The sequence below is a fragment of the Mycosarcoma maydis genome, chromosome 3 (genome assembly GCF_000328475.2).
Source record: "Mycosarcoma maydis chromosome 3, whole genome shotgun sequence".
NCBI classification, from domain to species: Eukaryota; Fungi; Basidiomycota; class Ustilaginomycetes; order Ustilaginales; genus Mycosarcoma; species Mycosarcoma maydis.
In genome coordinates this window covers 225,490-237,732 of record NC_026480.1, presented here as the reverse complement: position 1 = coordinate 237,732, position 12,243 = coordinate 225,490, and the positions used below count along the sequence as shown (strand labels likewise).

The following is a 12,243-nucleotide window of genomic DNA, read 5'->3' as shown; positions in this document are numbered from 1 at the left end:
AGATCACAAAGGCACAGCAAAGCCGTTGCGTTGGCGGCTGTGCTCGCGCGTTCGTCCATCTCTTGCATCGGCTGTTGTGAATATTGCTGATACCACCGTGCACAGAAGGTTCGACCTTGTGCTCCGTTGCATAGTCGCTTTGGTGGCCTTCCATTCTGGCCGTTAGTCACGCTGGTCTCGGATAACTTAGCATCGAAGTGCGACTCTGCCCTTCTCTGCCGTGCCTGACTGGTGCTTTGGCCCCCTTTGCTCTGATTCACCCCGTTTGCATCGCTTTCCTTTACTTGACCCTTTCCTTTCTTCTTTCCCGCCCAAGCATCCTTCCTTTTCCCCTTCCTCCATCCTTTGTTCCCTCCACCGAGCCATCCCCCCTTCCACGTCTTCTCTTCTTGATAGAGCCTCATCAGCCCTCATCGTATCCAAAGTTGCTGGTCTTCTTTCGATACTTTGTCCCTCTCCTCCAAGTCTGTTTGATTGATCGATCGTACAGATTCTTCTACAACGACCCCACCACCATCTCCTTGCTCTTTCCGTCTCTTTCCCAATCTGGTTCAAAGTCCCCGACATCTCTTGCATTTTCGGTCTCTCTGCATTTTGTCCAGCGTGGCTAGGTTCTTTTGATAAGCTGTCTCTGTCCAACTGGCATCTTCACCCAACCATATCCTCCAGCTCTCTCCTTCCCTGCATCACGCCTGTCACTGCATTTGCCCTTGTCAACCCTCACCACTTTCTCTGATCTCCTAGCATCTCTCACCATGGCCCCCATCGCTAAGACCGTCTGTGTGGCCCTCGCGGTTTTCGCCCTCGCCTCTGTCGGCGTTCAGCCTGCTGGTGCTCATCAGCTTAACTCCCGACACGCTGCTGCTGGCGGCAACGTGTACCACAACCTCCACTCCCACTCTCGTCGCATGCAACGCAAGGTGCGACGTGATGATTCCTTCTCCATTTCCGGCGCAGGTAGTCTGGCCGCTTCTGCTTCTAACGGAGATGGTTCCTCGTCCGCGTCCATCTCTGGTTCAGGCTCTATCAGTGGCTCCACCTCCAATGATGGCAGCTCCTCCCAGTCCAATTCGTCCGCCAAATCTAGCAGCATTTCCGACAGCGACCCCGGCAGTCAGAGCAGCAGCCAGTCTTCCGCTCAGTCCAGCAGCAACAGCGACAGTGAATCCGACTCGGACTCCAACTCCGGCTCCCACGCCAGTGCCCAGTCCAGTGCCCAGTCCAGCGCTCAGTCTAGTGCTCAGTCCAGCGCTCAATCTAGTGCCCAGTCCAGCTCCCAGTCCAGTGCTGAGTCAAGCGACCATGCGAGCTCGAGCTCCCAAGCTAGCTCCCACTCTGACTCGCACTCCAGCTCCAATGCTAGTTCGGGCTCGCAGAGCGACGCCAGCTCCAACGGCTCGAACTCGCAGAACGAGGGGTCCAGCAAAGTCTCGGGCTCCGACTCGTCCTCAGCCAGCCCAACCTCGACAACCTCGGTCTCCGCCTCCAACTCGTTGGCTGCCTCAAGCACTCCGTGCACCGACAGCAAGGCCGGCGCACAGGCTCAGGCAACTAGCGGCTCTTCCAGCAGTACCCATTCGGGAACTCACTCTGCCACCGCATCGAACTCATCGACCGCCTCTAGCACTCACTCTGCCACCTCATCGAGCGCATCGACCGCCTCTAGCACTCACTCTGCCACCTCATCGAGCGCATCGACCGCCTCTAGCACTCACTCTGCCACCTCATCGAGCGCCCGCACTGGCAGCGCCTCAGCCACGAGCACCAACTCGGCCGCTGCTGCTGCTGCGACCGCTTCAAGCGACGATGCTTCTACCGCAACGGCTGCAGAGGTCGACACGGATGCTGATGCAAACGGCAGCTCATCGTCTAATGCTGACGGAAACGACGACGAGGACTGTGATGATGGTGACGAGGACGAGGATGAGGACGAGAACGAGAACGATGAGGAGGTTACGGCCACCTCGACGTCCGGCTCATCTTCCAACTCGAATGCCGCGTCCGGGTCTAACTCGGCTGTTGTGTCGTCTTCCAACTCGTCTGGTGCAAGCTCCGCCTCGAACACGGGCTCCAATGGGGGCTCAAACAAGGGTTCTACCGGCGGTTCCAAGTCGGCCTCGTCTTCGGGTGCGGATGTGTCGAGCAACAGCTCGGGCAGCGCTTCCAATGCCGGTGCTGGTCCTGTCAGCGCTTCATCTTCCTCGGCGAGCTCTGGCTCGTCGTCCTACGGCGGCTCGTCCGACAGCGGTGATGACGATGATGACTGTGATGACGGCGAGACAGACGATGCCAATGACGACGAGGACTGCGATGACGATGACGGTGAATCTGTGAATGCCGCCGATGATGACGACGACTGTGATGAGGACGCTGGTAGCGCTTCTTCGTCCAATGCTTCAGCAGCAGCTGCCTCATCAGCTTCGTCCGGATCGTCGGCTGCCAGCAACCAGCAGCAGGAGCCTCAGCAAGCAGTCGCCACCCCAGCTTCTTCGAGCTCTGCTGCTCCCACATCCACTTCCCATGCCGCAGCCTCCTCGTCCTCTGCCACGTCTTCTGCTTCATCGTCTTCTTCGTCGTCGGCCTCGAGGGCCGCTTCTTCTGCTGCTGCTTCGTCATCTGCATCGTCCTCCGCCTCATCGTCAGCCAGCAGCCTCGCAAACGCCATCACCGGTGGCTTTGCGACCTTCTTCTACCAGGGGGGCAATGCTGGTGCATGTGGCAAAGTCAACGCAGACTCGTCAAAGGTGGCAGCCTTGCAGACCTCGATGTACGCCAACGGTGCCAACTGTGGCAAGCAAATCAAGATCTACCGCGCCGATGATCCCAGCAAGAGTGTGCTCGTTACCGTCGCCGATGAGTGCCCCACTTGCGAGAACAAGCAGTCGATCGACCTGTCTGTCGGAGCCTTCACGGCTATCGCCTCTGAGGCCGAGGGCATGGTCTCGATCAAGTGGGACTGGGCTTAGTCCTTCTTAGGTCCTTCCTTCAGCGCTTCTCATAGCCCAATCCTCCTTTCTGCCATGTTGATGATGACACGACCGCCGATACATATCGAATCCGTCTTCCTCAGCTACGAGCCGGTCTCGTTGCAGGAGGGGGACGGCGCTACTGGCCTGTTTTCCGATCTTTGACTGATCGCAACCGGCAAAAGTTAGGTATGGGCCGCTTGAATGTGCTTCTTTTTGTGTCACCCGTGTCTCCCTTACGATTTCTCTTTGCCGCCGCCAGATCTGCTGTGCAGAGATGCTGTGGCGGGACCTGTTAGAAGCTGTAAAGGTCTTTCGGTGCCTTTCACACTCTTTCATTGTCTTGATGGAAATGGAATTGAACAACCTGATCAAATTTAGTCTCGAGGATATCACTTTCACGTTTTTCCCTCTGACTCGAGTGCGACTGTGCTTCGTTAGTGAACAGAGAATCCTTCTCATGTTGTATAGTGACCACTATAAAGCTAGACCGATTGTTTGATAGGAACGAGAAGGGAAAGATGAACTCTTGAGTCATAGCGTGCGCGGTAGGGAATCGCTGAATGCCGCGATTCGTGATTGTTCGCAGACGTGAAAAGTCAACACGCAACGTGGAATATTCTGATGTCTGACGCTTTGACCATCAGCATCTTGTGACATCCACGACTTCTTCCGGCTGAGTCCTTCAGCTTGTTCCATCAGATCAAACCTGCAGCTTGTCCTTGTCAGTCTTGTTCTCGTCCAAGTTGACACAACGCCAGTTACGCCGACTCAATTTTGGTTTCACTGCTACACGAACAACGATGAAGGCTCTGCCTTTGCTCGGCATCGGCTGGGCATGGATGGCACTCATCCTGGCCTTCAGCATCCCGACAAGCACCGTCAAGGCCGAAGCACCTCCCGTCAAGGTTCAGCTGCGGGCGTCATGGTCCAGAATCGAACTTACAAGCGGCGGATCGCCGTTCTTACTCGAGGTGCTTGAGGCAGCCCAAGCCCAACGACCATCTAGCTTCTTCCCACTGATCGAGCTGCTCACAAGCAAGCACCCTCCATCAGAGCTTCTGCAGGCGTCGGACGAACACGTAGCGATCATCGTGGAAGAGCTCATCAGATCTCATGAGCTCTTCTCCGCTTCCTCTGAGCATGCAGAAGAGGCACTGGATGCATGGCGCATGTCACTGGCGCTCAGCAACAGCAGTCCAAGGATTCAAGCTCTCGTTCAACTCTACCAGACATTAAACTTGGACAAGGTATGGCAGCAAGGATCTCGAAACACTTCTTGCGTTAGCTGGGTGCATCATCAAGATCAAGTGCTGTGTTCAGGGAACGACGTTCGCAAAGCCATCCAGAAGAGCAAGTCCGCATCAACAACGCAAACTCAAATTCAAGGAGTATCGCTCGGTCATTCTCGCAAGAACACACGAAGCAAGACGGCGGCGCATTCGTTTGTGCTCTATGCAGACCCATACTCGGACAACTTTCGCGAGCTTTTCTCCACTCTGGAAGAGCATACTAGTCAACACGACACCGAGTTCACATACACGCTCCGCTGGAGACCCTCCGACAATCACGACGACAGGCCGACCAGCGAATCAAAATCGCACGTCCAGCGTCTATCCGGCTACGGAGCCATTCTTGACCTGAAGAAAGTGGACTACCTTGTTATCGACGATAGAAAGCTCAAGGATGATAGCAATGTAGGTGATGTCGGTATCCCGGGAGAGTCCGAGAGCGAACAAGCAAACGCCGCTCAACGAGCTTCGCAAGATGCGCAATGGCTCCGCGAACAGATCGATGCAGACGTAGAAGCCAGCGCAGTGACGTTGTCATCGCTCTCCAATGACCAAATAGCGGATCTTGGCATTAAAGCGGCACGTCTGATCTTGGACTCGTCCGACCCGCTGCGTGCCCTGCAAGAACTGTCGCAAAACTTCCCGTCGCACGCAACAGCGCTCGCCAGCTCGACAAAGTGGGACGATGCCAGCACCTCCGCAGCGCTCATTGATGCTGTGCTCAATTTGGCCAGCATGCGTATCGAGCCGGGCCAATCTGATCTTTGGCTCAATGGTCAGACCACAAATGCCCGAGACTTTATGCCACTTTCGCTTCTAGAGACCTTGCGGAAGGAGCGAGGCTGGAACCATGCTCTTCAGCATCGTCTGGCGGGAGGCGGGCTGAACGTAACTGAGGCAGGTGATCTCATATCTTCCAGTCTTTTAGGACGTGCCTGGCTCGCACAGGCCGACGGCAATGCAGCCGCAGCTACTTTTGATGCAAGCGATCGCATCGAGATCAAGAACGCACCTGAAGGCACAAGTACAGGGGCCATCACCTGGTTGAACGACCTCGAAAAAGACCAAGCGACAAGCGAATGGTCCAACGACCTGATGGATCTTTTACGACCCTTGTGGCCCGGAAAGTTCCCGCGTCTCTCGCTCAATCTGTTCAATGTAGTGCTTGTCATGGATCTGAGTCAGAAGGAGACCTGTCGCTTCCTGTCCGACACGGTGTTGCAAAGCTTGGGACGTGTCGGCTTGCACTGGGGTTTAGTCCCCGGCGGGCTCGAGGACGAGGCGAACGCGGATTCGATCCGTATGGCACGTCTCTTCTGGTTCCTACTGGATCACGCAGGCGCCGAGGTGACCTCCGATGTACTACGAAAGGCCGCAGCAAGTAAAACCGGTTCTGCAGGTGCCCTCGATGTTTCTATCGCCATTAAAGAAGCCAAGTTTGCCCTTAAGAGCCTCGACGCCGAAAGCTCTCTGACCGACCAGCTCGAGAAAGCATTGGCCGGTGACAATGACATCTACATCCAAAAAGAGAGCCTCGGCAGGGCATATATTCAACGACTTCGTGCTGATCGTCACGAGAGCCTCACTGGACACGTCTTTGTCAACGGTCAGCATCATGCCTTCCACCCACAGATTGTCCACATTCTCCATCAAACTATTCAGGAACAAATTCAAGCGCTTGCTCCACAGATCTACTACGGACAGATCAGCAATGACACTCCTGGCCTCGATACGTATTTCTACGACTCGGTTGGCGCGCTGTCTTTCCGATCGGCCCTTGTGGCCGGTGCTTCTGGCGCGCAGGAAGGCGGCCTAGTGCATAGCGCTGTGGACTTGTTCTCGGCGTTGGTCAACGACGAAGAAGTGGTCGCGTCGAATGAAGAGGTGTTTGACTTTTTCTACCCTGCTGCATCGCAAGATTTGATGAATTCAACCGTCTGGGTGCTCGCAGATGTCGACACCCAAGACGGTCTGGCGTTGCTGACGCGATCTTTCGAGGCGCTTGCTCGAGACGATGCCAAATTCAGGCTTGCTGTGGTGCACCGGCCGTCGGCTTGGAACGATCGCAAAACCACAATGTCAACGCTGCTGTTCCACCTTCTGAAGCAGGGGGACTTGGGTCAATTGTTGCCATCCGAGATGCTGCAAGCGCTGCGACAAGCTCTTGATGAGCCTTCTATTACTTGGCAGCAGATGTCGGACCAGCTGCGCGTGCACACTGATGGACCAATCAGCGAATCGGAAGTGCGACGCTTTTGGAATAGCGTCGGTCTCGCCGTTACTTCTAAACTGGCCATTCCCGAGGGACCCGCGATTCTCGTTGACGGACATCTGGTCTCTAACCTGACAGTGGCGTCCATCGAAGCGCGTGACATCACGGCACTTGTAGAGTACGAAGCAGGTCAGAAGCTGCCTTACCTGACGCAAGCACTCAAGCTCATCCGACGCGACTTGGACGACATGGACCCAAAGCAGCGACAGAGCCTCATCTTTGCAGCTCTGTCCGTGATGAATGGCGTCTACGACCAAACAGGTCAAGGAGTGTTCACGGCAAAAACGAGTACGCGCTCGGGATTGGCGGAACAGCTGGGTACGTCAGCGCATATGTTTGAAATCGGACATCGTGAGACGGCCGATGTGCGGATCACGCTGTTGCTCAACCCGATCTCGGAAGCGGCGCAACGCTGGTCGAGTACCTTGCTCATGCTGCGGGAGTTGAAGGGAGTATACCTGCGCGTGATTCTGAATCCGGAGATCAAATTGAGCCAACTTCCGCTCAAGAGGTTCTACCGCTTCAGTTCGCCGCAGAGGCTCGAATTTGACAGCGACGGCAGGGTGATTGCGCCCGAATTGCGATTCTTCGGAATGCCAGAGGAAGCCGTGCTCACGCTGGGATTGGACGCGCCTGCTTCTTGGCTGACAATGCCCATGGAAGCAATCTATGACTTGGACAACATTCGGCTTGCGGATGTGCCGTCAACATCACGCGCCAAAGGTGTCAAGGCGGTGTACGAGCTCAAGCATCTGCTGATCGAGGGTCACGCGAGAGAATTGGTTGCCGGTTCCGCTGTTTCGGTACCGCGTGGACTGCAGCTGCTGTTAGAGACGCCGGATGAGAGCAAGAGTCTGGATACGATTGTCATGGCCAACCTGGCGTATTTCCAGTTTAAAGCACAACCGGGCTTGTGGAAGTTGCGGATTCGGCCTGGTCGAAGTGACGAGCTTTACGAGATGCAAAGCGTTGGAAACCAGGGATGGAACAGTCCACCGGTCGAACAGACGGGTGCCGATGTGACTCTCGACACGCTTTCGGGTCTAACCATCTATCCTCGCGTCGCCAAGCGCAGTGGTAAGGAGAAGGAAGAACTTCTCGAGCAGCTCGATGCGCAAGGTCGACCAGTCAAGAAACAGAACTCGGTGGATAGTGGGTTGGCTGTATCTGCATCAGCAGCTGGACAACTGATGCTCTCGGCCAAAGACAAGCTTTTCTCTCTCGCACGACAAGTCGGCGGTACTACACCAACGCATAGCGCCACTGCGGTTGCAACAGCACGCAAACACGCCGATATCAACATCTTCACCGTCGCCAGCGGTCACCTTTACGAACGCATGACGTACATTATGATTCTCTCTGTGCTCAAACACACTTCGAGCAGTGTCAAGTTCTGGTTCATCGAAAACTTCCTCTCTCCTTCGTTCAAGGAATTCATCCCACACCTAGCGGCAGAATATGGATTCGAGTACGAATTGGTGACGTATGCATGGCCGCATTGGTTGCGGGCGCAGAAGGAGAAACAAAGGACGATCTGGGGCTACAAGATCCTATTCCTCGATACGCTGTTCCCGCTGGATTTGGGCAAGGTCATCTTTGTCGATGCAGATCAAGTGGTGAGGACCGACATGCAGGAACTTGTGGATCTGGATTTGGAGGGTAAAGTGTATGGCTATCCACCGATGGGCGATGACAGTGAAGATATGGATGGCTTTCGCTTCTGGAAACAAGGGTACTGGAAGGACTACCTGCGAGGAAGGCCGTACCATATTTCGGCGCTTTATGTGGTGGATCTTCAGAAATTCCGTCTGTTTGCAGCGGGAGATCGATTGCGAGGTCAGTACCAAGCGCTTTCAGCCGACCCTAACTCGCTGAGCAACCTCGACCAAGATCTGCCCAACAACATGCAGACCAGCATACCGATCCACACGCTCGAAAAAGAGTGGCTATGGTGCGAAACGTGGTGCTCGCACGACTGGCTCAAAGACGCAAAGACGATCGATCTCTGTTCGAATCCCAAGACCAAGGAGCCCAAATTGGATCGAGCCAAGAGACAAATTCCCGAATGGACGCTGTACGATGCCGAGGTGGCAAGGCTCGCGCAGAGGTTGGTCGAGGAGAAGAGGGTTGGTAGCAGTGTTGTTGCGCCTGATAGTCAGGTTGAGACGCGCGCGCGAGAGCACAACCAACAGCACCAGGCGAACAAGGCCAGCCAGGATGTGCCTGCTCACGAGGTCGAGGCTCATGCCGATGCACCTGTTCACGACGAGCTCTAAGTCTTGATTCACACCCACCCATCACGCGCCCAGACTGAAACCACGTCAAACTTACTCATCTGACTGCAACGAGCGGCCCAAAGCACTTTCTCTGAGCAATCTAAGCACACTTCTGAAGCATAAACAATCACGAATGGCAACTGGCGCTCACGGGTATGGTGATACACATCGTATTACTGCGCCAACGAACAGGATGTCACGAAAACTGGGGAAACTGCTGTCAAGTACTACGATTGCGAGACGAAAGGAAGCTGTAAAAATGGTTCATCCTGGACGACTGCCGGTGCAGCGATGGTCTGTGACGAGTCACAGCTCTGGATCAGAGTCTGACACGGCCGGCTCGCGTTGTTCATGTTTTGCAGCAGCCTCTGACAGCATGAACGATGAGCATGGCGAGATGCTCATCGGAATCGCCATCGGAATCGCAGAGAGATTGGTGCCTTGCCGATACTCGGAGGCGGTATTTGCACCGCTACAAGCGACGAGCATCCTCGTACTCATATATGAAATCTCTCTCGTCTCTAGTTCGCATACATCATCGGACGAAGGCTCGGAAAGATATGGTATTCGAGAGACGGCAGGCGCGTCTGTAACATCCAGAGGCTCCAACATGTCTAGGAACGACTTGGAGTCCTCATCGTCATCCTCAGCTTGTTCGACAAGACTGTCAGCATCGAGGATCGGAGCAAGGCTTTCTCCCATTTTTGTGACGGTCTCGTCCCGGTGGCTGCCATCGATCGGAATTCTCTGTGAAAAGTTAGAGAAAGCCTTAGGCTCAATGTCGTTCGTTGCAACCGTCGTGTTCGTGGCGAACCTGGGCGTACTGATGCAAGATTGTTCTTGGAGCTTACCCGTGCATGAAAGGTGCATCTTGTCAGATCGAGCGGATGATGCTGGTCGAATCGGCTCGTCGTCCACATCCATCTCCTGCCTGTCCAAGGAGCATGGCGACCCAGATTGAGACATGACCTTGCGCAACCTGTGCCGATGTGTACCCGTCGAGTGATCTTCCGTGTCCAATCTGGTTCGCTTTGCGGAAATGTCGCCCATCCTCTGGCTGTTCTCGTCTGCTTTACGTTTCGACTCGCCGTGAGTACCGCTCTCATCTTGAGCTTGGCTCTTCTGTATGAGATCAAGCAAAGACCGTGACGTTGTTTCAGCACCAAAAAGTGGTTCCCTTGGTTTGTCATGCTGCATTTGCTGGCGTTGGGCCAGCTTTGATGGCGCAAATGGCTGTGTCTGTGGAGGATTCGGACTTTTTGGAATGATGGTCAAGTCTTCCAATCCCATCGATGTGTCTTGCTCCCGCGAAAGCTGACGCTGACGAGATTTCTGCAGCGCCTTTACAGGGCTTTTCTGCGGACTCGTGGATGCCATGGAAGCAAAGACCTGCTCGGCAGAGACAAGAGGGAGATGTTTGGCCTGATTGGTGTCACCGTTGATGCTTTGTGAACTAAAGCCTCGCAATGTCGAAGCAAGATTCGCATCTGAAATCACCTGTGGCAGCTCATTGATGAGCTCTGCATCTCCTACGCCTTTGCTCTCACTCGAGTCTGCCAAGAGCGAGACGGCGTTGCCGAAAATCTGGTTAGCAAGGTCGCGAGCTGCGAGCATCGCTTTACGGGCAGGGAGCAAATTGTGGCCAGGAGGCTGAGGGGCGATGCTGAAAATGCTCGCTGGGTCTTCGGCGACCAGTACCGAGGACTTGACTGCACGCTTGATGGGCTTTTTTGTGAGGACCTTAACCCTGCCTCGCATCTTGGATGATGTGGCGATCTGACTTGCACGCCCCTCGTGCATGATAATGTCGGCATTGTGCATGACATCTTGGAGGAGGGTGCGCTCCTCGGCGGCTTTCTTCTTATCTTGCTCGTCGCGTTGGAGGGCACGTGAGATGTCGGATGAGACGGTGTGGACGGCAGCTGCAGCTCGCTCGACACCTTGAAGTGGAGCACACCACGACATGTGCTCCTGCTTGACTTTGGTTGAAGCAGATTTGGCAAAAGCTCCAGCGCAGAAAGAGCATCGAGTGATGAGTCGGAATCCGGCAGATGAGACGCGATCGAGGTTCAGAGGAGTAACTCGTAGCTCTTTGGCAGCCTCCAGTGTCTTCTTGAGCTGGATTGTAGCTCTTTTCAGGCCCTTTGACTTCTTCGGCTTATTGTCCGTCGGTAGTGGGCTATTTGCGGAGAGCATTGGCACAGATGCTTCTGCGTTTGGAGTCGTTGTGGACGCTTTTCGAGCCGACGGGAGCTCTGCAGTACTTTGGGCAGGCTGAAGATTCAGCGTCTTTGGCAGCGTGTCGGGATCTGGCTTATTCACAGTTCGCGTCTTTGTGGGCGTATGATAAGTGTAGAGATTCGCCAGATTCTGGCGATGGAAAGCGGTAGGCGAGTCGTCGAGCGATGCGTCTAAAGCCTCTTGGTCGTCGATTTGGTCGGCGGCATCGTCAGAGTCTGATATGACAATGGCTGCTTGAGCGTTCGAACCGGCGCAGTCGCGATCGATTCTGGCGAGTTTCGAGGCAGGCAGTGATTCAGAGGCGTTTCTGCCAGCTTGGAGTGACCCACGCCGGGGCCTCTTAACTCCTCCACTCATGTTTTCTTTGGACGCGAAGGGAGTTCTGATGTCAGCGTCTGCTGAAGAGGCGCCATTGATGTCTGGATTCAGTGATGGCACGGGGATACGATTCAAGTCGAGCGGTTCGAGATGGCGGCGATGCGTGCTAGAGGCGGCGAGTGAGGATGTTGCGCGGTGACTTCTGTCTGCTTGAGGGGAAATACAGAGCGCTTTGGTCGCTTCAAGGATCTCCTCGTCCATGCCCGCTTACTACAAGAGTGCAGTCGCGACGCAGCGAGGTGTTGAGTGGCCACAAGTGAGAGTGCTTCATGAATGTCAGGATGTGACGGGAGAGGCACAAGACGGAAAGAGCGACAAGCAAACGTTGCAAAGGATGATCAGCCCACTAGTATGAGCAATATGAAAAGCAAGCCAACATGCAAAAGAAAGATCGACGTGAGCTTCTTCTTGAGAGACCCATAGACCCTGACGAGATGCGGGATGGCCTTCGTGCTCTGTCACCTCGCCGTTACTTAACCAGAAATCGTGATTCGTGATTCACGATTCAGTCGTGAGTAACTCAAGCAGTCACGAATCTAGAGTCAGTGAGTTTGACGTAACATATTGTTATATATATATACTGTATATATCCATGATAGTTAAACACAACGCAGCAAAAAGAAAAGAAAAAAGTGCGCTTCGAGGTGGAGAGAAAGGCACAACGCCGAATGATAATAGCAGAGACACACGAGCAGGTCGAGCAGGTCACGTGTGTGCCTGTCCGAGTTTGGTGACGCAGAGAGTCGCAAGCGTCAAGGAGCGTGTTTCGTGTTGGTGTTGGTCTCCAGGCGCGTCTCGGGGCTTTTCGCAGAATTTCA

General features: G+C 54.6%; 3 protein-coding genes across 3 annotated transcripts; 2 read left to right on the top strand and 1 right to left on the bottom strand.

Moving 5' to 3' along the window:
* Positions 1–755: 755 nt before the first annotated feature.
* UMAG_01513 (uncharacterized protein) lies at positions 756–2,966 on the top strand (the record flags this gene model as incomplete). Its single annotated transcript, XM_011389249.1, has 1 exon — positions 756–2,966. One exon carries the CDS (start codon positions 756–758, stop codon positions 2,964–2,966), a length of 2,211 nt encoding a protein of 736 aa, XP_011387551.1.
* Positions 2,967–3,769: 803 nt separating this feature from the next.
* Positions 3,770–8,806, top strand: UMAG_01512 (uncharacterized protein; the record flags this gene model as incomplete). Its single annotated transcript, XM_011389248.1, has 1 exon — positions 3,770–8,806. One exon carries the CDS (start codon positions 3,770–3,772, stop codon positions 8,804–8,806), a length of 5,037 nt encoding a protein of 1,678 aa, XP_011387550.1.
* A 306-nt stretch (positions 8,807–9,112) lies between these two features.
* Positions 9,113–11,626, bottom strand: UMAG_01511 (uncharacterized protein; the record flags this gene model as incomplete). The annotated part of the gene is made up of 1 exon (XM_011389247.1): positions 9,113–11,626. One exon carries the CDS (start codon positions 11,624–11,626, stop codon positions 9,113–9,115), a length of 2,514 nt encoding a protein of 837 aa, XP_011387549.1.
* Between the last annotated feature and the right edge of the window lie 617 nt (positions 11,627–12,243).